This window comes from Mucor mucedo (genome assembly GCF_025094135.1).
Source record: "Mucor mucedo strain NRRL 3635 chromosome Unknown EV154scaffold_12, whole genome shotgun sequence".
Classification (NCBI taxonomy): domain Eukaryota; kingdom Fungi; phylum Mucoromycota; class Mucoromycetes; order Mucorales; family Mucoraceae; genus Mucor; species Mucor mucedo.
The window spans coordinates 38,246-59,220 of record NW_026252296.1 but is presented as its reverse complement, the minus strand read 5'-3'; the positions used below and the strand labels follow the sequence as shown (position 1 = coordinate 59,220).

The window sequence follows — 20,975 nt, the reverse complement described above, 5'->3', positions numbered from 1 at the left end:
TGATGGGAGGACCGAAAAAGTTTTTTTTTTTTTTTAAAGGGATAGTTAAAATCTTTTTCTAGCTTTTTTTTTTCTCTTTTTGCAAAAAACTTTTTTATTTTCAAAAATGTCTTTCACTCTCGAAGCTCCTTTGGCCTACAAGATCCTCGATAGCTATTTCGAGAACGTTTCCTACGTTAAGGGGTAAAAATCATTCATCATTTTTTTTTTTTTAAAAAAAAAAAAAAAAAAAAAAAACCCGTGTTTTTTTTTTACGTAATCTAATCAGACAATATATAGTGCTGAAGCATCCGAGGCTGATAAGTCTGTCTTTGCCGCTTTGAGCGAAGGTCCCTCTGCTGAGGCCTATCCTCACTTGGCCAGATGGTACGCTCACATTGCCGCTGTCCAAGGTTTGATCACCAAGTGAGTATAATGATAAAGGAAGAGAGAGAGACGCGCGCGACACAGACAGAAAAAAAAAAAATCAATGTACTAATATTCTATTTCTTTAAAAAAGGGATGCTGCTGCTGCTCCTGCTGCTGCCCCCGCTGCCGCTGCTGAGGAAGACGATGATCTCGATCTCTTCGGTTCCGACGATGAGGAAGTTGATGAGGAAGCTGAGAAGCTCAAGGCTCAACGTGTTGCTGAATACAACGCCAAGAAGGCCGGTAAGCCCAAGCCTACTGCCAAGACCACCGTTACTCTTGAGGTTAAGCCTTGGGATGATGAGACTGACATGGAGGAATTGACCAAGGCTGTCAAGTCCATCGAGATGGACGGTCTCCTCTGGGGTGGTTCTCAACTCGTTGCCATTGGTTACGGTATCAAGAAGCTCCAAATCAACTGTGTTGTTGAAGATGATAAGGTTCTTTTGGACGATTTGTCTGACAAGATTTTGGAATTCGAGGATTTCGTTCAATCTGTCGATGTTGCTGCTATGCAAAAGATCTAAGCTTTTCTTTATATAAAAATACTGTAATAAACAAAATAAAGCAAAGAAATGTATAAAAAAAAAAAAAAAAGCACAAGTTTTTTTTTTCTTCTGTTATTTTGAAATTCTTCACAAGATAATAATGAAATTTTCACATGTTTATCTTTTTTGGGTGTCCCCCTCCTTTTAAGAAAAAGTCTCTGCCCCTTTGTTTATATCCTGTTTCTCTTTTTTTTTTTATTATTATTATTCTTTCTTCATTTCTTTTCCTTCATTTCGCCACTATACACACCATGCCGTTTATCAATACTCAACAAAAGGAAGAGAAATACCGATTTGTGGATGAAATTCTATCTGCACCCGACTATTATCGTGTTCTCGGAATCAAGAAAGATTCGACTCCAGAAGACGTGCGAAGAGCGTACATTAAAGTAAGCAGCAAACAGAATAGATACTTGATTTCTATATGCTTAAATAATAATAAAAAAAAAAAAGAGGAGCAGAGTGTGTCATCCCGATAAGTTTGTGCCATCGTATCCTCGAGCCACCGAGAGTTTTCAACGTAAGCATGTGTGTGTGTGTGTGTGTGTGTTGAAAGTTGTTGTTACTATAGACTTACAATGATTCCTTGTAGTATTGTCGATAGCCTATGAAACACTCAGTAATCCGTCATCCAAACTCATGTACGATGTATCAAAGCATAAAGGCACTGCCTCCACTTCGGCATCCTTTGTCAATTCCGACGACGACAACCCTAATGACACCCTACAGCGTGTGCTACACCAAGTAAGAAAAAAAAAATAGGGTTCCTCTCTTTAAGGATATTAACATATTTCTTGTAGCTGTTCAATGAAATGTTAGATGGAGAGTTTCAAACAATGCGGGCATTTATACGTAAAGAGGATATGGAAGTTGTTGTTGCACTCATCATGATCACCTGACTAATTTTTTTTTTTTTTTTTTTTTTTGGGTATACAGATGCGCTGAACGAGACTAATCCCGGTATGCATATCACAGAGGACGCCATCCTTCAGATCGAGCTTGGTTTCAAGAAGATGCGAGAGCTATTCCAGTGTAAATGATGTGTATTTAAAATCAATGAAAAAAAAAAGAAACTAACAGTCTAGAGCAGCTACACATCAATATTACAAGGTGGTTCAATTTGAGCTGATGCGATTATACGAATTACAACACGAACTAAGAACACTTTCTTATTTCAGTTTATGGAGACGTATGCAATTATCCATTACGATATGTAAAGTTTTATTACAGTTACCGATTATTATCAATGCAGAGTCCAAACAACGTCAATTATTAGAAGATGTGAAAAATACAAGTCAAAAGATAGAGCAGGGAGGCATTTTAAACCAGAATATCGAGAGTGCTTTAAAATTAGCTGTTGGCCTATTAGAGACAGGTGAAAAATACACTACCGCCTGGTAGAGAAATTTAATAAAAAAAACTTTTTTTTTTTTAAAATTACATATTTATTTTGCCAAGCCCATTTTCATTGGCTCAGCCCCTCCCTTTGATGTAAAAATAGATCATTGAACACCGACTCTCCATTTTTTTTCTTCTCCCCTTCTTTTTCACATATTTTTTTTTTTTTTGCTGTTAAGATGAGCGTTAATAGATTGGGTGACCTTCAAAAGGAACAAAGTAATCTCGGCAACAATGGAGGAGGAGGATATGAGATGCGACCTCTTTTGTCTTCATCAGGCGAGATTGCTTCAGTACAAGGATTTCTTAACCAAGTGTCGCATGTGCGTGAAAGTATCAAACAAATCAACCAGAACGTGTCTCGTATCCAATCGTATCAATCCAGCTTACTTCAGACAGCTGATGCGTCCGAGTTGGAAAGAAACAGAGAGAACATTGATAACCTAACAACCGAAACACAGACAATTATGACACATGTAAAGCAAAAGTTAAAGGAGATAGAACCCACCAGTCGTCATACGGATTTAGCTATGCGAAAGAATGCCTTTAGTACTGTCACCAAGAACTTTATGGATGCTATTGAGAATCATCGTCGAGTAGCTAGTGAATTCCAAAGAGCAGAGGGACAACAATTGGAACGACAAATTAAGATTGCTAACCCTAATGCAACACCACAAGAGATTCAACAGGCTATTGCTAGTGCTGAACAAGGTAGAGGAGCTGTCTTTGCTCAACAGTTAATGCAGTCAGTTAGTGGTGATTATAGACGTCAAGGTGCTCAAAATACCCTCGATGCCGTTCAGGAACGTCATGAAGATATCCGTAAATTAGCCAAGAGTGTCCAAGAGCTTTCTGTTCTCTTTGAGGAGATGCAGGATATGTTGGAAGCTCAAGGCAAGGTTTTAGAGACGATTGAGCAAAGTGCAGCTGAAACTACAGAGTATGTCAAAACTGGTTATGAAGATGTTGAAAAGGCTAAAGTCTCTGCTATTGCTACTCGTCGTAAGAAGTGGATTTGCTTTGGTATTTTCATTATTATTTTGGTCATCATTGCCATTATTCTAGCCATTTATATTCCAAAGAACAACAATAATAATAACAATGGTACTCAATAATCTCTCTCTCTCTCTCTCTCTCTCTCCTTTCCTTATTTAATAAATTAAACACTATATTCTTTGTTAGTGCACAAAAAACTCTTGTGTAATCATGTACAGTTCGCTGCGCCCAATCCATAACACACACACACACACACACACACACACATTGTGCTAATCCTTTTTTTTTTTTTTTTTCATCTCTTATATCCCACCTTTCTTTAATCAGCTTAAAATTCCAGTACAAGAAAAGTTTCAAGCGGCCGGACAAAATTTACTTTTTTAGTAGTAAGGAATCAATTTATTCGGGAGGACATGTGTCAGTGAAAAGGGGAGGGGGGAAGAAGCAGATGAGAGAGGGAAAATGTTGTTTCGGTCATAAAAGAGAGACGCTAATAAAAAGAAACTCTTTTCCCTACTCCGCCCTCCATTCTTAGATATCCCGAATATAAAGTAAGGTGTATCTACATGCATTATGTTGGATGCACATCGTCACTACCTTTTGAATGCACGTCTCTACTACTTTTTTTTTTTTTAATAAATAAAAATGCACTCGGAATGTCAACATGCTCCATGTGTTGTTACAGTCTGTGTTCTATTGGATTGATCACTTAGGGTAGAACAAGTAGTGGTACCAACTTCCAACCAACCAACCAACAGTCATCAGCGCCCCATATAGTGTTTAGGAGTGTCAACAAGTGGATAAAATACGGCATATGTACATGACAACTGTATGATCTGTTACTTTCTTTTGAAGTTCCAATGGATTGGATTAGATGTAAAACCGCATTTTGATAAAGAAAATAAAAATAAAAAACGTCAATGGGCCGAGTAACAAAAAAAGGGGGTACATGTCTATCCCCCGATTGGCTAAAGAAAAAAAAAAGGTTGGCGCGTGTACTATTATTATATATAAAAAAAAAAGTTTTTATTTTCTTTTTTCATTTTAAAAAAAAAAAAAAGAGGATAAAAGAGGAGGGGGAAAAAAAGCATAAAAGGGGGTGAGAGTGGGTTTTTTTTTGTGTGTAGATAAAATTTATCATAGGTGAAAATAATAAAAAAAAAAAGAGGCAAAAAAAAAAGCGATTTTTTTTTTCTTTTTTTTTTTTTTTTTTTTTTTTCTGGGAAAGATTACATAAAAATAAAAAGAAATGGGTCTAATAAAGAAAAGAGAGAGAGAGAGAGTCCTTTTTTTTTTCTCTCACTTTAAAGTAGCTTTGATTAAGAAAACCAACTTTAAAAAGAGAGAAAAAGGGCGAAGGGGGGATGTCTATAGAGGGTATTAAAAGGTTATATGTGTGCTATGTATAAGTAGAAATAAAAGTAAGTTGAAAAATACAAAAAGAAAAGATCGAGGAGTTTAGATGTTTCCAATAGAATACATATTTTCAAGTGCTTGCTTTTGTAACACACCTTGTTGGAAACTACATAAAATATATAATTAGTATCTCTGTTTCTTTTTATCTGTAAGGTAAGACTTACGTTCGGAGCTGTTCATTTTCCTGGACAAGACGTTCGAGCTCAGCCAATATTGTCATTTGAGTAGACTTTAAATGCTGAATATGCTGAACAGCTGCAAAAAAAAAAAAAAGGGTCAGTAAACGGCACTTAATAAAAAGAGAGAAAACATACTTCTGTGCAACAAGGTAACCTTGCTCATCTTCTTGTTCAAACAAGCAGGTAACTCGGTACGCAAGTCCTCAAAGCCATCCTTGATTTGGGCACGACGCTTCTGTTCAGATTGGATATGAATCTGGCGTCTCAACTCGGTGACAGTGGAGGTAGCATCTTGTTGTCTATAAAATAATTGTTTAAATATATTATCTTAATACGTGTCATAATAGCACACTTACTCGACTTTTTGCTTGCGAGAGGGACGTTGATCATCTTCATCATCATCCTCAGAAGAGGAAGAAGAGGAAGAGGAAAACTTGACCTTTTCATCTTCATCAGCTCTATTTCTCTTCTTGTTGTTGATGCGATGCGTAGTGGATTGCTCAAAGGATTCTTTGGAATATTGAAGAAACTCGGGATAAAAGGATTCAGGCAATGCTGAAGCCTTTGCAATAGTCTCATTTAAATAAGCAGTAGCAGCAGCAGCGGAAGAAGAAGAAGTGCTGTTGGTGGAATGGACGGTGGAAGTAGAAGAGGATTGGACGAGTTGAGGGGGCATTTGATGGTGGTGTTGTTGTTGTTGTTGAGGGTAAAGAGGAGCTGAAGATAATCCAGACATTAATGAGTCAGGACTACCAGGATGTTGACCGTGCATATAGGGACTGGTCACAAAGGAATCACCGTAAATAACACCACTACTGGATAAAGGTGAAGCAGAGGGAGAAGCAATGGTAGATGCGTAGAAGGGGGAGACTATAACAAGAGGTTAGAAAGAGAAATATGACTAATATATGTAATTTATTACCAGGATACATTAAACTAGCTTGTTGCTCTAATTCCATTTTAGACATGTATGGTTGGTGAGTAACAGGACAATCATGAAGATATTCGGAAGACCAATGAAGCTTATTCATTATTAATAAGGAAGGGTGTTTTTAGTAAGGACTGGTAAGGGTTGAGGTTCAAAGAAATGAAAGTGGATGGGTTTTTTTTTCCGTAAAGAAAAAAAAAAAAAGAAAGTGCTAGTTTTTTTGGGGGGAAAGGGATAAAGGAACAAGGAAAAAAAAGAAGAAAAAAAAAAAAAAAAAAAAAAATGGAAAAAATAAAAAAAGTTGTATCTTTATTTAAAGCAAAAAAAATGTTGAAGGGGGTTTGAAAGTGCTTCTTTTTTAGTTGCTTCGCGTCAAATACGATCTATATTCTTTGAACCAATGAATTATGAGGCACTTGGAATTAACCAGCCTTTTTTTTTTTTTTTTTTTTTTTTTTCTCATGCACCGATATTGTATTGTCCTACTGTTTGTACGAGGAGGGATCTTTCATTTCTATGCCTGGAGTTTGAATTCTCTGCAATATCCGCCCGGAATCATTCCACACCCAGAATAATCAAGTCTACTTATTTTATGAACCTATCTTTTTATTTTGCATTAAAGACTATAACTACTTTTCCCACACCCTTGTCATGGGTATTCCTTCTTAATAAAATCTACCCCAGCACCTCTTTTACTCTCTTTCTTCTTGTGATATCTGTATCCCTTTACTCGGCGAATGGACCTTGAATTTTTTATGAGATACCGAAATTTACAGAGTCCGTTCCCCACTTGTGCCAACTTTCTTTTTTTTTTTTTTATTTATATTGCATTATCTTTTTTTGTTATCATCTTTTTGTGTTTATTATTTCATGTTTACCAATCATTGAATTATTACATACAGTAAAAAAAAAAAAGGAATAATAGTAATAAAATATATAAATAAAAAATAGGTAACCAACAAAGTCCCCATATCTTTTTTTGTATGACCAAAAAACCAAATTTTTGATCTATATCCATTTGCTTAAAACGTACGACATACCCCTCTCAAAAAAAAATTTTTTATTTTCCTCAAACTCTAATTACCGGAATGGACCTTGTTTTTTACGGACATCTTTATTTCTCACACAGACTCTTGCTCCAAAAAAAAAAAAAGTCTATTTTACTACGTATATCGAACACAGTAACTGTGTCATATGACAAGTGCCCCCTCATACTGAAAAAAAAAAAAGAATCTTTTTTAACTATCAGCCAAAAAAATTAAGGTTTATACACTGTGTGATAATAATGATAACATCACTATATGCTGCAAAGTCTTTCTTTTTATTATTTTACGTTAAACTCAAGTGTGTTACATTGTACTGTTGTGCAAAATAGAAAAATGACGTGCAATTGGAAGTGACTATCCCATCATTATCGAATCGGATTCTGCTGTCTCCAAGTAACCATTTTTTTTTTTTTTTTTAATATTAAATTTCTTTTTAATATAAATGTTTCTTTATTTGCTAAGAAATAAGGAGAGAGAGAGAGAAATAAAGAGATCGTCTGTGACTAATATACCTTGTATATCGTGCACAGTTCCATCTATCTTTTTTTGGCACTGACCTCCTTTCTCACTCAATCCAATGTCAATTATAGGAGGTGAAGTAGAGTATTTTATAAGCGCGGCCTTTCTTTTTTTTTTAACTTTGTGTGTGTAGGGGTGGGTGGGCGGTATTGAATCCAGTCTTGTATCACAAGTATATTTTCATTTTGGGGTTCACCATGAATTGGCCCTAATGGAAGCTTTATCTCACATACACACACACACACATTAACTTGTATGACGTGAGATTGGGATGAGACTAAAGAATTGGAATGCAGACACAAAAGTTTTTTCAATTCAGACACAAATTTTTAAAGTTTTTGTTTAAATCATAAATGAAAAGGAACTTTCTAGTAATTTACTCATAGCCACACTTACAATTCATTCAAAACATCAACAACTTATTAGAATAAAATACCCAAAATCACGTCAAATTACCTATAATGAATTAGGTACCTTTTTCTTTTCAAGTCTGGCTCGGTCGTAACACCGTGGGAGTCTTAAATATTATCAGAAAAAATAAAATAAAAACTCAACCATTCCCCTTGAGTTTTATTACTTTTTTAGCGGGTGAATGCATTGATTCGCCCTACTGATTACTTAATAGACCACTTTTTTGCTGGTGACAGATCGCCCGACCACCCATATTCTTTTACTCTAATTGAACGCTGGTTCAATCAGAGTAGAGATGCAAGAGCGGTTACAATGAGTCACACAGTTATAGACCGGGCATACAAATCCACAGAAACCTTAACTGTACAGAATTACAGTCCCACCCTCCCTTCCCCTCTCCTTTTTTTTTTTTTTTGTAAATCAGCTATTCTAAAAGCTTCTAGTTGATATTTTAGCCGTAAAACTAACAGGTCAGACTAACGTCAAAAAAAAAAAAAAAAAAGTAAGCGATCACATAATTTATGTTTGGCTCGGATAATTGTACTCCTCTAACGCAAAAAATATAATAAAAAGGGACCCAGTAAAAAATAATAGTGTGGAACTTGGTAGATGCATTTGTGAAACCGGCATTCTTTTTCCTCTTTCCACTCTCATTCTACTTTTTTTTATGTACGTGCTAAAAAAACTTTTTTTTTTTTCAGTGTCCTCTTCTTTTTTATTGAAAAAGGACTCTTTTTCTTTTTTTCTTTTTGCTCTTTTTTTTTTATTTATTTATTTATTTACACGGCAATCCATGATGTGTGTCTTTGTTTGTCGTACCAAAATCAAGCTCAGATTTCACCATTTGTTGTCTCCAATAGTAACAGCAGCAGCAGTAGCAGCAGTAGTAGCAGCAGGATAATTTCAATCCCACACAAAAAAAAGCAATCAATGCATTTACAACTCCGCACCGAAAATATTCGACACTTTTCACAAAAATTTGAGTTCCTTTAGTCATGCATTTTTTTAAAACCAAAAACTTGTTAATAAAAGGTATCTCAAATTCTACCAAACTTGACAAAATAGCAATATATATATATATTTTGTAAAAAGAAACTTTTTTATTTACGTTAATAAGTGGTATTTGAGCCACGAGCTTTTTTTACTGCCCGGCATCTATCGGGCATACTTTCTACAAGCTTATGACACACTTCATCCCCCAACAACTTCCATTCCTGATGAAGTGCAACCTCCAATTCATTAAGATTTTGAAGCTGGGCTCTTCTTTTAGCAATCCTTTGTCCCAGGAGGCGCCAAAGGTTCTCAATCGGATTCAAATCGGGACTTTGAGCGGGCCATCGCTCAAAGCCTGCAATCCCAGCCTTCTCTTTCCACCACCTCGTATATCCTCCTGTATGGCATGGGGCACCGTCTTCTTGGAAAATAAAGTCATGACCATATTTCTCTGTCAATTGTTCAAGCCAAGGGAGAAAGTTTTGACTTAAACAATTGACATATTTTTCTTGATCGACAGACCCTTTTAGTGTCACCAAAGGGCCCAAACCGCCTGCCCAAAAACATCCCCATACCATCACTGATCCCTTACCAAATTTAAATGTTGGTAAAACAAATCTATCCATATACCTTTCACCCTTCTTTCTAATAACTCTCACACCACCGTCGTTGTGCCTGAGTGCGAATCGCGACTCATCGGACCAGATTACCTTCTTCCAGTCATCTAATGTCCAATTCATCTTGTCGTCGACCCATTCTCTTCGCGTTTTTTTATGTCTAAGACTCAAAAACGGTTTTTTGGAAGGTCTGCAAGAATAAAAACCGTTTTTGCGAAGTGCATTCCTCAATGTCGTCAGGCTGATTGGATCGGTAGCCTTCGCAAGATTTTGCATATGAACACTTAAAGGTTCAAAGGAGTCCCTTCGAACTAAAAGCGTCAGGTGATGCTCAGCTCTTGCTGTCAGCTTTGCTGGTCTTCCTGGACGAGGTTGGACAGTCGTGATCCCTTCAGTTCGATACTTTTTTATAATCGTAACAACGGTTGTTCTAGGAACGCCCAATTCTTTGCTGATTTGGGTACCTGTCCATTTGGCATGCTCTGCCAAACCGCAAATGACTCCACGATCGAAATCTGAAAGTTCCTTGCTTTTTCTAGAGACTTTGTTAGTAATGTCAGTAAGTGGCATGATAAATTGTGTAATAAAATATGAAAGAATCGTTGAACGAAGAAAGAGTAGGTTTATTTATTTTTTTGGCTCAAAACGGAAGTGTCGAATATTTTATGTGCGGAGTTGTAATAGATTTAATTGTGGGACTTACATTTTCATTTCCGTCCTGAAACACCCTTATCGTCCATCAATTGACTTCTCTTTTTTTTTTTTTCGCCTGTTGATCACAATCCCAAAGAGCGGGGGACCGCGAATCACTTGCACAAGATAAAAAGTGCTGCATTCGTAGCACTAGGATCAAAATGGGGCCGAGGCTTTGTGTTCAAATTCTTGTTATAAACGCCAAATCTTTTTTGTCATCAAGGCATTTATCATCTGACCAGGCACACATGTGTAACTTAACACCTGCACATTTGGGTCATTTCTTTCAAATCGACTCTCTAGTCACACGCAAGGCACTTATTTACTTATAAAACTCCGCTAAAGAGTCATTTTTACTCTGTTGGGGGGAGGGGGGACAACCACTTTCTATCACGTAAACATTCAATTATCTTAATGTTACCATGCTCATGAGGGGGGAAAAGCCGAACCTTAATTTAGGAGGCGGACTTGTCGTCCAATGCTACTGCTTGACCATCTGATGCAATTAGAGATACATAATTAAAAGGCGGCGTTAGTTTTTACATATCCGCTTCTACATTATTAGATATAGGGCGGATAACGATGAACTTATAAGCTACAAGTAGCAAGATAAGATAGATAGTCAAATCCCTTATCTACCCATTCGATAAAGTATGTTTCTCAATAGTATCGACTTAGTATTGAACAAAAAGAAAGGTTATCTGCCAATCATCAAAGCCAAAAAAAAAAAAAAGATGTTTGACTGGCATCAACATCGTTTTTCTGAAATTGCTTGAAAGGTGTAGCACAAGTTGATCTTTTTTATCTTGATTCTCGGAGCATTTTTTTTTTTTTTTTAACTTTTAGGAAGCACTCGTGTTGTGATAAATGTGTCAGCGATGATGAAAGGGGAGCACAATTGACAAAACATTCTCTTTCTTGTTTTGAGTAGCCTGATTTACAGTATTCATCCCTTGATTTCTTAAGATTCTTTCTATTTTATAGTCCATGCTGGGCACAAGTCATACACAAAAAAAAATTTCTCAAGAATTAAAACGGACATGAATCCGAAAACACGGATTTATTCTTATAAAGTATCACTTTTTTATTCAAATTATAAAATTAAATATAATCATCGTCTTCATTGGCATCTCGAGTATTTTTCCTCTTTACTGGTCTTGTTGGCGTGAACAAAAAAAAGGGGGTTGTGGTTACTGATTGGTTGATCTAAGGACTCTGAACGATTTGATGTTGTACAGTAGAGATATTAGCTGCCATCTTCAAAAAACCGCTAGCTTTATTTCATTCGTTATCTTGATCCTTCCATGCATAAATAAAAACCCTTCAGACTAGATCAGTTCCCATAACAACTTTGGTATATACCGTACAATAAATCAGGTTTTTGGTATGGTTCTGTCTAAAACATACAACAAAAAGATTGCGTGACTCTAAAAAAAAAAGACACAGAGAAAATAAAAATAAAATGGTACAGGTGTCTCCTTTGCTCCCATAAAAATTTGATAGCCTTGAAGTTTGTTTGAATATAACTTTTACAGTTACACTTAATCAGTAATTCGTCCAAAAAAAAAACTGGTTTTTATTAATTATGCCTAACTACATTGATGTAACCAACAATAAAGCAAGAGAAACATTCACATAAACTCCGCAATCGCATACAATAAATTCAGAATAGCACTAAAAGGGAAGCTGTTGATATAGATTATATGAATTGGAGAGGTCGTATTGGTTACATGGTCCAACTTTTCTTCTTACAGTGTGTCATAGTTACACACCGAATTGAGAGCCTAAACCAAGAGGTCTCTATCTTGTACAAAAGACAGATCACTCAGTCGTAATATCGCAAAATTAGATTACGTGCTATTTATAATGATAAACAAGAGGTTATGTCAGGACGATTTCATAGTTTATTTTATCATTCCCCATCATTTTTAAACCTTTACTCTTAACAGAAACATCTGAAAATAGTCCTCCAGGATTACATACAAAAAAGTCGTGAACTTGGTTATTGTCTGTCAGTGTCTCGTTGATGGTTTGGGGTTGCACAGACAGACGTAACTGAATCCATCTTTTATTTTGTTTTTGTTTGGCTTCTTTTATTTTTACATGAATCAGTTATACTACCGAAGCGTCAATACATAATACAAGTGTTTTTTTTTTTACTGCAGCTTGCTCTTTTGTATACAAATGGTGCTGTTTAATTGAAGAATGGCATGGTCCATGTCAAACAGCAACAACATTATTTAACAGTCAGTTAGTTCGAAAAACTTTCTTTGACTTTGAAATCAAGGAGCGGACATGAAACATGTCTTTTTAAAAGCGTTTGGGCCCCTCCTTCATCCACTCCAAGGTAAATTTGACCACTTTACCTCCTACTATAACAAGATAGACTAGTTCACGCTACCAATGTAGTGTTTGCAAGATTCATTGGCCTATATTACCAACGTAGTGTACAAGAAAGGATGCTCCCACACTACTAATGTAGTACACAAGGGATACCGGTCTCCCATCACCAATGTAATGCTAACAAGGAATACTGGCCCCACATCACCACCAATGTAGTATAGAGAGAATGTTTCATTGGGTATTGATTCAGGGTTACAAAAAGTGGCAAGATATCAATATCGAAGGGGAGAGTCCTTGAGAAATCATCTTGTGTTCGAAGTAAGGTTTGGCACTTGATGTAGGAAGCGAGTAGAAAGTATATGATTGGGAATGTCATTAAAGAAAATAAATACGATTTTGTGTCGTAACTATTGGGAGTAAATCCATTTATTACACTCTTTAATTTTTATTTCGGTGGGCATGTGTGGATGTTATTCTAAGGCATGCATGTTCACCTCATTTTTTTTTTTTTTTTTTTTTTGGTAAAGTCGAAGAAAATGATTACGTCGATAACATATAAGCTATAGATCAATTATAAAGACAAATACGCCTGTGTATGCTGCAGTGTATACGAGGATGACTTGGATACATTAAGAAAACACATCGCCAACGCACACGGTACGCATTTACGATGTAAGTGTCTATGTATTTTTTTTTTTTTAAAAAAATGTATACTTTTTTTACATTAGTACCACGATATCACTCAGCTCTGAAAGAAAGCTTTGGTCGACTTGAAGAAAAAAAAAACAAATGGAACTATCAACAGGTAAAATAGTAGAAGACATGTTGCAAAAAGTCAGCACATCTTGCCTAGTTGATCATTCTGCTTGTTCAACGATTTTGGATTTTGATGACAAGACCCATTTAAAAGAAGGAGTTTTTACACAAGAAGAAATTAATGAAATGAGGCAAAATAGCTTGACCGACTTTGTGGATCCTTTACCTACAGACCTAGCAAACTATGACAATGGCTATAATTGCGATAATGCCAAAGATCTCCGAGCACGGCTTCTCAAGGGACAGGATTGGGGAACATGATTACGATTCAAAAAAATATCATGACTTTGATGGGGTCAAACATCTTTTTTTTTTTTCATTTGTGAGACTTTATGAGTCAGGAAATTTCAAGAAGATCCAAAAAGAAACTTGGTGCGATAGCCATGTCTGGTCGCTCATTGACACCATATTTGATGACATCGAAGCACTACATGTTTTTCGGTAGAATAAAAAAAAAGGATCGGTATAAATAACCGTCTACTAATGTTATAGTTTTATAGTGGGGGATCCGCAAATGCTGCCAGTACAAGACATTTTAAAAAATGGATAAAGTAGAATGGATTTAAGGAATAATTGCAAGATCTATCACTGGTTACAAGTGTGATCTGATCGCTAGAGAAGAAAAAGCTGGTCACAAATACGCAGATGAATATGGTGTTGGAGAAACTGCTGTTCACAACTTTAACACCAAGACAATTAAAGAAGGAAGGATAAAATGCCAAATGTGATGAAAGATATGTTAGACAAATTAGTCACTAGTAATCAGAGCGAGCACCAAGATCTCTCAGTATTTGGAATCCAGACTTCAGGCCTATCTATTACATTGCTGTTGCAGACAAACCCACACCTTATATCAGAAGGATAACAAAAATTAAAGATCTGTCTGTATCAAGTGACATATCTCAATTTACTAGGAGCAATTAACCATTGATCGTTTTAATATGGCAATTCAAACAACAAATCCTAAAGGTTAAAAAGCAAGTGTTTTCAAACCAGGAACGCAATTACCCGAAGGATAGCAGCAAATGGCTTAACACCTGTTTGAATCATGACAATGTAGTTGTTATGCCTTTCACTTCGACTTCAAGTGAATACGTGAATAAAAGAAGATAGGTTGACTCCTGAATCAACTGCTTTTCTTGAGAATATATGCCATACCTCACTGTCTGCAGTCAACCTATGCAATAAAATATTTTTATCGAAATTCTCAAATACCTGATTATGAACTTATATTTCAAGTAAATCAGTTTTGACAGACTACTAATAAAATTTATTTTGTACACCGTTTTTGAGCATCAGTGAGAGCCACAGTGAGAGCCACAGTGAGACGCATAGTGAGAGCCATAGTGAGAGCCATAGTTAGACGCATAATGAGACGCATAGTGAGACGCATAGTGACAGCCACAGTGAGACGCATAGTGACAGCCACAGTGAGACGCATAGTGAGAGCCATAGTGAGAGCCATAGTGAGAGCCATAGTGAGAGCCACAGTGAGACGCATAGTGAGAGCCACAGTGAGACGCATAGTAAGAGCCACAGTGAGACGCATAGTGAGAGCCATAGTGAGACGCATAGTGAGAGCCACAGTGAGACGCATAGTGAGAGCCACAGTGAGACGCATAGTGAGAGCCACAGTGAGACGCATAGTGAGAGCCACAGTGAGACGCATAGTGAGAGCCATAGTGAGACGCATAATGAGACGCATAGTGAGACGCATAGTGAGACGCATAGTGAGACGCATAGTGAAAGCCACAGTGAGACGCATAGTGAGAGCCACAGTGAGACGCATAGTGAGAGCCATAGTGAGACGCATAGTGAGAGCCATAGTGAGAGCCACAGTGAGACGCATAGTGAGAGCCACAGTGAGACGCATAGTGAGACGCATAGTGAGAGCCACAGTGAGACGCATAGTGAGAGCCATAGTGAGAGCCACAGTGAGACGCATAGTGAGAGCCACAGTGAGACGCATAGTGAGAGCCATAATGAGAGACATATTGAGACGCACTTCGCGTCTTGTGGCTATACTATTCATGCGTCTCATTGACTACGCGCCTCATAGCTATGCGTCTCATTATGCGTCTCGTGTGTCTCATCGATTATGCGCCTCGTGGCTAGGCGTCTCATCGACTACGCGCCTCGTGGCTACGCGCTTTATAGCTACGCGTCTCATGCGTCTCACTACAATTTTTCGAAACTCGTACTACAATAACTAAATAAATAACATTTTTTTTTCTTTTTATTCAATTCTTATACTACGCTCTTAGGCTTTACACCGCCGTAGCATACTTATTTACATGGTTGAGGATCAATAAACGCCAGCTTAGGAAAATGCGCTCTTTCTACGCAATTGGATTGAACTCAACTCAATATCAAGGGGTTGTAGTCTGCCAGAATCTCTAGTAGCTTTGATGCAAAGAAAAAGAAAAGGGAATCAGGCTTGAAACATTTCCTGAGACTTCAAATCTGGGACCTATTTTAGAGTTGGTGTTTTTTTTATAGTTAAAGTGTGTACAAGTTTGAAATTCAGAAAAATAAAAGCAGTTTTAGCGGAAGCCTAAGCACTAGAAAGTCTTACCAATAGAGGTGTATAAGCTGTCCTCAGAAAAAATAGGAGGGAGAAGAAGCGCTTCATGTTGCGATTTCAAAATCTTTTTGGACGCGAGGGATATAGTCGAAGTAGTATTAAAAGGAGTGACATTAAAGACAAAAGTCCCATGTCCCAACCAAATTGATTTGAGAGTAGCAAAAAGAGCGAGAAGGCTAGATTCAGGAAGAAGTGGCATATTGGGCAAGAGGGCAAGAAAAGTATGAAGACTAACACACAGGATATCGGTCGACAAAGTGATAGAGGATGGGGAGATGTAGTGATGTTGACTGGCGGGACGCTTTGCAAAAGCTTGAGTTTTTTTTGGTTGACTGGCGGGACGCTTTGCAAAAGCTTGAGTTTTTTGGTTGATTGACGGGACGCTTTACGAAAGCTTGAGTTTTTTTTGGTTGACCAGATATGTTGCCAAACGGACAGTTTTAAAGGACACTCAAAAAAAAAAAAAAAATGATCGAGAGTTTCGGATGGATGTGAGCATAGTTGACAAACTGGTGTTGGGAAGTATGCTGGCATAATAGGGGAAATGTCTAGATCTCTGTATTATTTTCAAACGTATTTTTTAGAATCCCGTGATAGTTAGTCTACACGTCGATTGACATGCCATATCGTCTAAACTTCATAGGATGACCGATTTCTGTCTTCCATAAAATCTGCTGTACTGTCATTACAAGCTACTACTAAAACGCAGATAGACAACTACCAAGTTCCGATTTGCTTAAGGGTTTTTTGCATACGTTTCTATTATAAGTAAAGGCCCAAACATCATGGATGACGAAAGAATAAGCTCTTGTTTATCAGCCTACAAATAAAGCTGGTTCACACACTTTATTCTTCCTCTTATCTTTTCCCTTAATATACTTCTCCTATCGTATGAAAGTAACCGATAACGTAAAAAGATTAGTTAGTAATAACTCTTGTTTCTTTGAAAAGACGCTAAATCGAAAAAGATATATTGCGGCTGAGGCTAGTCTTTGCTATAGGAGGGCGACCTCCTAGGCAGGGTTTTGGAGTTTTGGAATTCACAGACTGTGAATAGCAGGGATTGCACTGTAAATAGGTGTAACTATACTGGCCCGTTGGTCTTAGCTAGAATTGCCGTAAGTGGTATAAAAAAATACGTTTGAAAAAAATACAGAGGTCTAGATATTTCTGCATAATAGGTGTCTGCACTAAATCAGCCAAAACCAAATCGGGGTTATATTATTTGATGAAGCATAAGAACTGGTTCAGTGTAGAACGCTTCTTTTTCAACAACATATTTTCTTCCTCACAGTGAAATGCCTTCTGATCCAAACGAACTTTTTGAAAAACTAGTTGAAGCTGGGACCACTGAAAATGTTTTAAAACCATTAGTAAGAAACAGAATGTTTAATGAAACAGAAATGTAACGTGAAAACTTAATAGTACAATGCACATTCTAACTGTTTTATTGCATTAGAGGATCCGCAGCGGTTTACTGAAAGTAGTCACTACATTTTGATAGTAGGGGTTAATTCCAGTGAATTGTGTCCGTAATGGTTGCACTAAAACTTACACTGAAATATATTTTATCTCTCTTAGTATTTCTCTAAAGGATATTTTAGACATCTCTAATGATACAATTGGATTATTTTGGTTCCATTACGTCAGCCGTTTTTAAAAAATATATACCAGAGATCTTGTCTCTCCTGCTTAAATCACCAACTACGGCTTAAAACAAGCCTGACACGCTTAAATGCCGAGCGCCAGCCAAACTTAAAAACATTTACCGATTTGCTTAAAAAAGTAAGTTTACAGTATAGTAACAGATATACGTTTAGATTTTCTACTGACCTATGTACCTTTATTTGTCTATAAAGAAGGTAGATGTCAGGATTTTGACCAAGGTAAAGACAATGCTGGACTCAATAAAACCTGACAGTACCCGTATGCGATATGTCAAGAAAATATACGACCATATGTATGTGTAATACAAAACATGTTTTTTTCTGTAAAAAGTGCTTAACAAACATGTTCTTTTCTATAGCTTATCCTTTCATGTTGACAGGCCACATGTCTTCAATTCTCAATCAAGATCAAAGTATTCTGAATCAGATCACCAGACCAAATTTTGGGGGTATATCTTTGAATCGTTTTTCTATGGCAAAGAGTATATGTTGCATTGGTACATATAAATACACACAAATATGTATCATTAGATGAACGTAGTTTAACTTTTTCGTATAGGGAGGACACTATTTCTGTCCCATGGAAACAAAAAAAGTTGAGGTTTAAGGCTGGTCTTCGAATTATGGATATGCCCGAAAATGGGGTCCGAGATTCTTGGATTTTTTTTTTATGCGTGGGTGATGGGCTAAAAGTTATGTCACTAGCCAAAGGTACTCTTTCCTCTTTATGATCTGAATATGGAATTAGTAAGGTAGAATCTGCGGTATGCAAACTAAGGGACACTTGACTTATAGCAACAAGTTGAATATTCGTTTGTCCTGGGAAAAATTATCAGGAGGGAGTGGTTCAAATTGGCATGGCAATTGGACATCACACCGAATGAGATTTAACATTAAACTCATTTTTAATATGGTAGAGCGGGGAAGTAAAAATGTAATCAAAGTGTAAACATAAACGCAAAGGTAGACATTTCTACTAAAATGACTTAATTTTCTTACGTAGGGCAGTTATTGTTTTTTAATGCTTGTGCGACTACAGACTTTGGTAATGTCAAAATCGGGAGTGCTTGTTGTACTTAATTGGTTTTTGTATTTATTTACTCGTAGTTTCCAAGGTGAATTTCAAATTAAAAACTATTTAAATAAAGTTATTGTGTTCAGATTTGGTTGCACTTTGGTTACATTTTTACTTGCTCTGGAACTAATCCTTGTACTTTCTCACAGAGGTTTTACTCGGGGTTAATCCTGGATTTATTTCGTCTCCCTGGCGAAGACTTATAAAGTCCAACAAATTTTTTGATAAACTTTAGTTTTAGTACGACCAGGGCGGAGAGGAATTATTTTGCCTTATATGTATGAGCGGGGAGGAATTATTTCGCCTTATATGTACCGGTATGACCAGGAGGAGTTATTTCACTTTTTATTGGAGTGCGTATTACACAGGTCGGAATGGCCTAGAAAAGCGATAAAAATCAGGCCTAAAAAATCATAAAAAAATAGGCAAAAACTATAGAAATTATAACTGAAAAATTTGATTTATTGATTAAAAAAATGTATTATTTAATAGTATATACCAATTGTCTTGGAAATTGCCCAATCATTGAATTATGCAAGCAGCACATGTTTCGTGATCGCTTTTCTTAGGGACGGCCAATTTTTCCTTAGGGACAGCCAAAGTGCACGTAGTCGCAACGAAAGATCTGTGATTTGGATGTTCTGTAGACCTGGTAACAAGGATATACAATCAAAAACAATGTAGCAATTACGAATAAATGTATATTAAACGATTTATACTTATTTTGACAATTCTATCTTCCCTTTTTCGCCTTTGAGCTCGTTTGATCTTAATCTTACGCAGCAATATTAAGGTAAAGTCCAAACGAGAAGTTGAAAGTAAGTTGTAAAACATATATACTGGTTTACACTATGTTGGTTTTAATAAACGTGTATATATTTCAAGTTGTTAAGTTATATTGACCTCTTGGTGTCTATTTAAGTATCATAATCCCAACATTACGACTACGCGCACCCTGGCTGTCCCTAAGAAAAATGGCTGTCCCTAAGAAAATTTGGCTGTCCCTAAGAGACCCGTTTCGTGATAACCATGACATTTCTTCCCTGTATTTCGATGGGCCATAGAAATTTTCAGCCTGGCCACCGTAATACTAGTAATTTTTATGAATGATGATGGATTAAGGAACAACCATGGTAATTTCACAAGCATTGTTAAGTGTTTTATCGTCCGGAAAAGAGGCCAGGTTGACGATAATTGGAGGTAAATTTTTATGGCTGTTTAAAAAATGCATTCGGTTATATAGTTGGAGAAAAAAAATTGAGGGAGGAAAGCTGACATGATGTGAGAAGACTATAATTGAGTATAGATGGTATCTTCAAATCAAAGATTCTGTTTATTACCATTTGCCAAGCCTTTTCTTCATTTTTTTTTTATTATTATTTTCTGACTTACATACTATAGAACATTGCATTTCGAACACACATGAATACACGTATTTTTAATTGTTTAAAACAGTATTGTAGGACTCTATTGGGTGAAGATGTTCTTAAGAAGGACACGCTGGGTACAATAATAAAAATCATTTAATAGAAGGCTTCATTCTTTCATTAGCATCGACTGAAAGAAAATGCCATCAATTCATTGGTTCAATTGTACGACTTTATTAAAAAATTTCTGAGCTGCACAGCGGTTTGAATTTACTTCAAAATTAATGGCAAAGACCGCTTTTCATGAATGCTTTATTTTTCATCTTCATCTGGTTCATTTTCATCCGGTTCATTTTCACCCCCTTCTCCACCTTGACTGCTTTTAACAGGATTAGCTGAAGCACCGGTATTTTGAGCCTGGTCAACTCCTGTATTAGCTGGAGCGTTCTTGACATCCCGTTTTCTTTTTACATTGCCTGTTCTTCTGCGAGCCAAGATAGATCTTCGGCTATTACCACCTGCTAATACCTGGTCTGAATATGTTAGCAGCCTTTTATGGTTAGATAAAGACGAAAGATCAGCTGGAGTTAAGGCTTGTACAGAAGCCATAACCATGGACGTAGCAACCAAACACAGAGAAATACCAAATAAATGCATTTCTATTTAAATAGAATGTATGACGAGAAAAAATTACAAAAAGCATACCTCTTTTATAAGACTGTAAAAGAACAGTCATTTACGCCGAGTGCGATTTAGAATTGTTTACACTATGCAAACTGTACTTTGTGTTGTTTTCTAAATACACCATAAGAAACAAATAGCTGTAAATCATTTCTAAGATAATGTACGATGGCCATACAAATAATCAAAAGACACTTATTATTTGCATCTTATAGCTTATGCCGTTATAGAAGGTAGTATACCACTAAATGACTAGAATGACAAAAGTAAGGTCAGAATATTTTGGTAGG

The 20,975-nt window shown here is 36.5% G+C and overlaps 9 protein-coding genes across 9 annotated transcripts; 6 read left to right on the top strand and 3 right to left on the bottom strand.

Annotated features, from left to right (window-relative positions):
• The first annotated feature begins 43 nt into the window (after positions 1-43).
• EV154DRAFT_599349 (uncharacterized protein) lies at positions 44-1,045 on the top strand. The gene is made up of 3 exons (XM_051607110.1): positions 44-183; positions 280-405; positions 500-1,045. Exons 1-3 carry the CDS (start codon positions 107-109, stop codon positions 933-935), a joined length of 639 nt encoding a protein of 212 aa, XP_051461546.1. The 5' UTR covers positions 44-106; the 3' UTR covers positions 936-1,045.
• EV154DRAFT_495995 (uncharacterized protein) lies at positions 1,028-2,396 on the top strand. The gene is made up of 6 exons (XM_051600103.1): positions 1,028-1,345; positions 1,410-1,476; positions 1,549-1,700; positions 1,757-1,808; positions 1,893-1,988; positions 2,047-2,396. Exons 1-6 carry the CDS (start codon positions 1,070-1,072, stop codon positions 2,355-2,357), a joined length of 954 nt encoding a protein of 317 aa, XP_051461545.1. The 5' UTR covers positions 1,028-1,069; the 3' UTR covers positions 2,358-2,396.
• Positions 2,397-2,510: 114 nt separating this feature from the next.
• EV154DRAFT_495991 (t-SNARE) lies at positions 2,511-3,492 on the top strand. Its single transcript, XM_051600102.1, has one exon. It carries the CDS (start codon positions 2,534-2,536, stop codon positions 3,467-3,469), a length of 936 nt encoding a protein of 311 aa, XP_051461544.1. The 5' UTR covers positions 2,511-2,533; the 3' UTR covers positions 3,470-3,492.
• Positions 3,493-4,446: 954 nt separating this feature from the next.
• Positions 4,447-6,121, bottom strand: EV154DRAFT_458057 (uncharacterized protein). The gene is made up of 5 exons (XM_051597433.1): positions 5,868-6,121; positions 5,302-5,815; positions 5,081-5,244; positions 4,931-5,021; positions 4,447-4,872 (listed from the first exon to the last, which is right to left on the bottom strand). Exons 1-5 carry the CDS (start codon positions 5,974-5,976, stop codon positions 4,809-4,811), a joined length of 942 nt encoding a protein of 313 aa, XP_051461543.1. The 5' UTR covers positions 5,977-6,121; the 3' UTR covers positions 4,447-4,808.
• A 2,345-nt stretch (positions 6,122-8,466) lies between these two features.
• EV154DRAFT_34023 (uncharacterized protein) lies at positions 8,467-8,914 on the top strand. The gene has a single exon (XM_051595010.1). The coding sequence runs from the start codon at positions 8,517-8,519 to the stop codon at positions 8,748-8,750; it is 234 nt and encodes a 77-aa protein (XP_051461542.1). The 5' UTR covers positions 8,467-8,516; the 3' UTR covers positions 8,751-8,914.
• Positions 8,915-12,362: 3,448 nt separating this feature from the next.
• EV154DRAFT_536226 (uncharacterized protein) lies at positions 12,363-14,235 on the top strand (the record flags this gene model as incomplete). The annotated part of the gene is made up of 8 exons (XM_051604121.1): positions 12,363-12,398; positions 13,062-13,152; positions 13,224-13,259; positions 13,310-13,464; positions 13,649-13,752; positions 13,892-14,035; positions 14,071-14,139; positions 14,169-14,235. The coding sequence occupies 8 exons, from the start codon at positions 12,363-12,365 to the stop codon at positions 14,233-14,235; spliced, it is 702 nt and encodes a 233-aa protein (XP_051461541.1).
• A 346-nt stretch (positions 14,236-14,581) lies between these two features.
• Positions 14,582-15,352, bottom strand: EV154DRAFT_477573 (uncharacterized protein; the record flags this gene model as incomplete). Its single annotated transcript, XM_051598114.1, has 1 exon — positions 14,582-15,352. The coding sequence occupies one exon, from the start codon at positions 15,350-15,352 to the stop codon at positions 14,582-14,584; it is 771 nt and encodes a 256-aa protein (XP_051461540.1).
• Positions 15,353-17,193: 1,841 nt separating this feature from the next.
• EV154DRAFT_477572 (uncharacterized protein) lies at positions 17,194-18,642 on the top strand (the record flags this gene model as incomplete). The annotated part of the gene is made up of 7 exons (XM_051598113.1): positions 17,194-17,268; positions 17,570-17,680; positions 17,755-17,781; positions 17,894-18,011; positions 18,094-18,273; positions 18,315-18,488; positions 18,566-18,642. The coding sequence occupies 7 exons, from the start codon at positions 17,194-17,196 to the stop codon at positions 18,640-18,642; spliced, it is 762 nt and encodes a 253-aa protein (XP_051461539.1).
• Positions 18,643-20,171: 1,529 nt separating this feature from the next.
• On the bottom strand, positions 20,172-20,671 carry EV154DRAFT_495960 (uncharacterized protein). Its single transcript, XM_051600101.1, has one exon. It carries the CDS (start codon positions 20,659-20,661, stop codon positions 20,317-20,319), a length of 345 nt encoding a protein of 114 aa, XP_051461538.1. The 5' UTR covers positions 20,662-20,671; the 3' UTR covers positions 20,172-20,316.
• Positions 20,672-20,975: the final 304 nt, after the last annotated feature.

What these genes read in the sequence shown, in the direction of transcription:
- EV154DRAFT_458057 (XM_051597433.1), bottom strand. Translation starts at nt 5,976, where the DNA reads ATGAATAAGCTTCATTGGTCTTCCGAATATCTTCATGATTGTCCTGTT. An exon ending in AGCTAGTTTAATGTATCCTG is followed by an intron (nt 5,816 to 5,867) that starts GTAATAAATTAC and finishes CTCTTGTTATAG; the next exon opens with TCTCCCCCTTCTACGCATCT. An exon ending in GAAAATGAACAGCTCCGAAC is followed by an intron (nt 4,873 to 4,930) that starts GTAAGTCTTACC and finishes TATTTTATGTAG; the next exon opens with TTTCCAACAAGGTGTGTTAC.
- EV154DRAFT_495995 (XM_051600103.1), top strand. Translation starts at nt 1,070, where the DNA reads ATGTTTATCTTTTTTGGGTGTCCCCCTCCTTTTAAGAAAAAGTCTCTG. An exon ending in TACAGCGTGTGCTACACCAA is followed by an intron (nt 1,701 to 1,756) that starts GTAAGAAAAAAA and finishes TATTTCTTGTAG; the next exon opens with CTGTTCAATGAAATGTTAGA. An exon ending in AACAATGCGGGCATTTATAC is followed by an intron (nt 1,809 to 1,892) that starts GTAAAGAGGATA and finishes TTGGGTATACAG; the next exon opens with ATGCGCTGAACGAGACTAAT.
- EV154DRAFT_34023 (XM_051595010.1), top strand. Translation starts at nt 8,517, where the DNA reads ATGTACGTGCTAAAAAAACTTTTTTTTTTTTCAGTGTCCTCTTCTTTT.
- EV154DRAFT_495991 (XM_051600102.1), top strand. Translation starts at nt 2,534, where the DNA reads ATGAGCGTTAATAGATTGGGTGACCTTCAAAAGGAACAAAGTAATCTC.
- EV154DRAFT_599349 (XM_051607110.1), top strand. Translation starts at nt 107, where the DNA reads ATGTCTTTCACTCTCGAAGCTCCTTTGGCCTACAAGATCCTCGATAGC. An exon ending in AACGTTTCCTACGTTAAGGG is followed by an intron (nt 184 to 279) that starts GTAAAAATCATT and finishes GACAATATATAG; the next exon opens with TGCTGAAGCATCCGAGGCTG. An exon ending in GTCCAAGGTTTGATCACCAA is followed by an intron (nt 406 to 499) that starts GTGAGTATAATG and finishes TCTTTAAAAAAG; the next exon opens with GGATGCTGCTGCTGCTCCTG.
- EV154DRAFT_495960 (XM_051600101.1), bottom strand. Translation starts at nt 20,661, where the DNA reads ATGCATTTATTTGGTATTTCTCTGTGTTTGGTTGCTACGTCCATGGTT.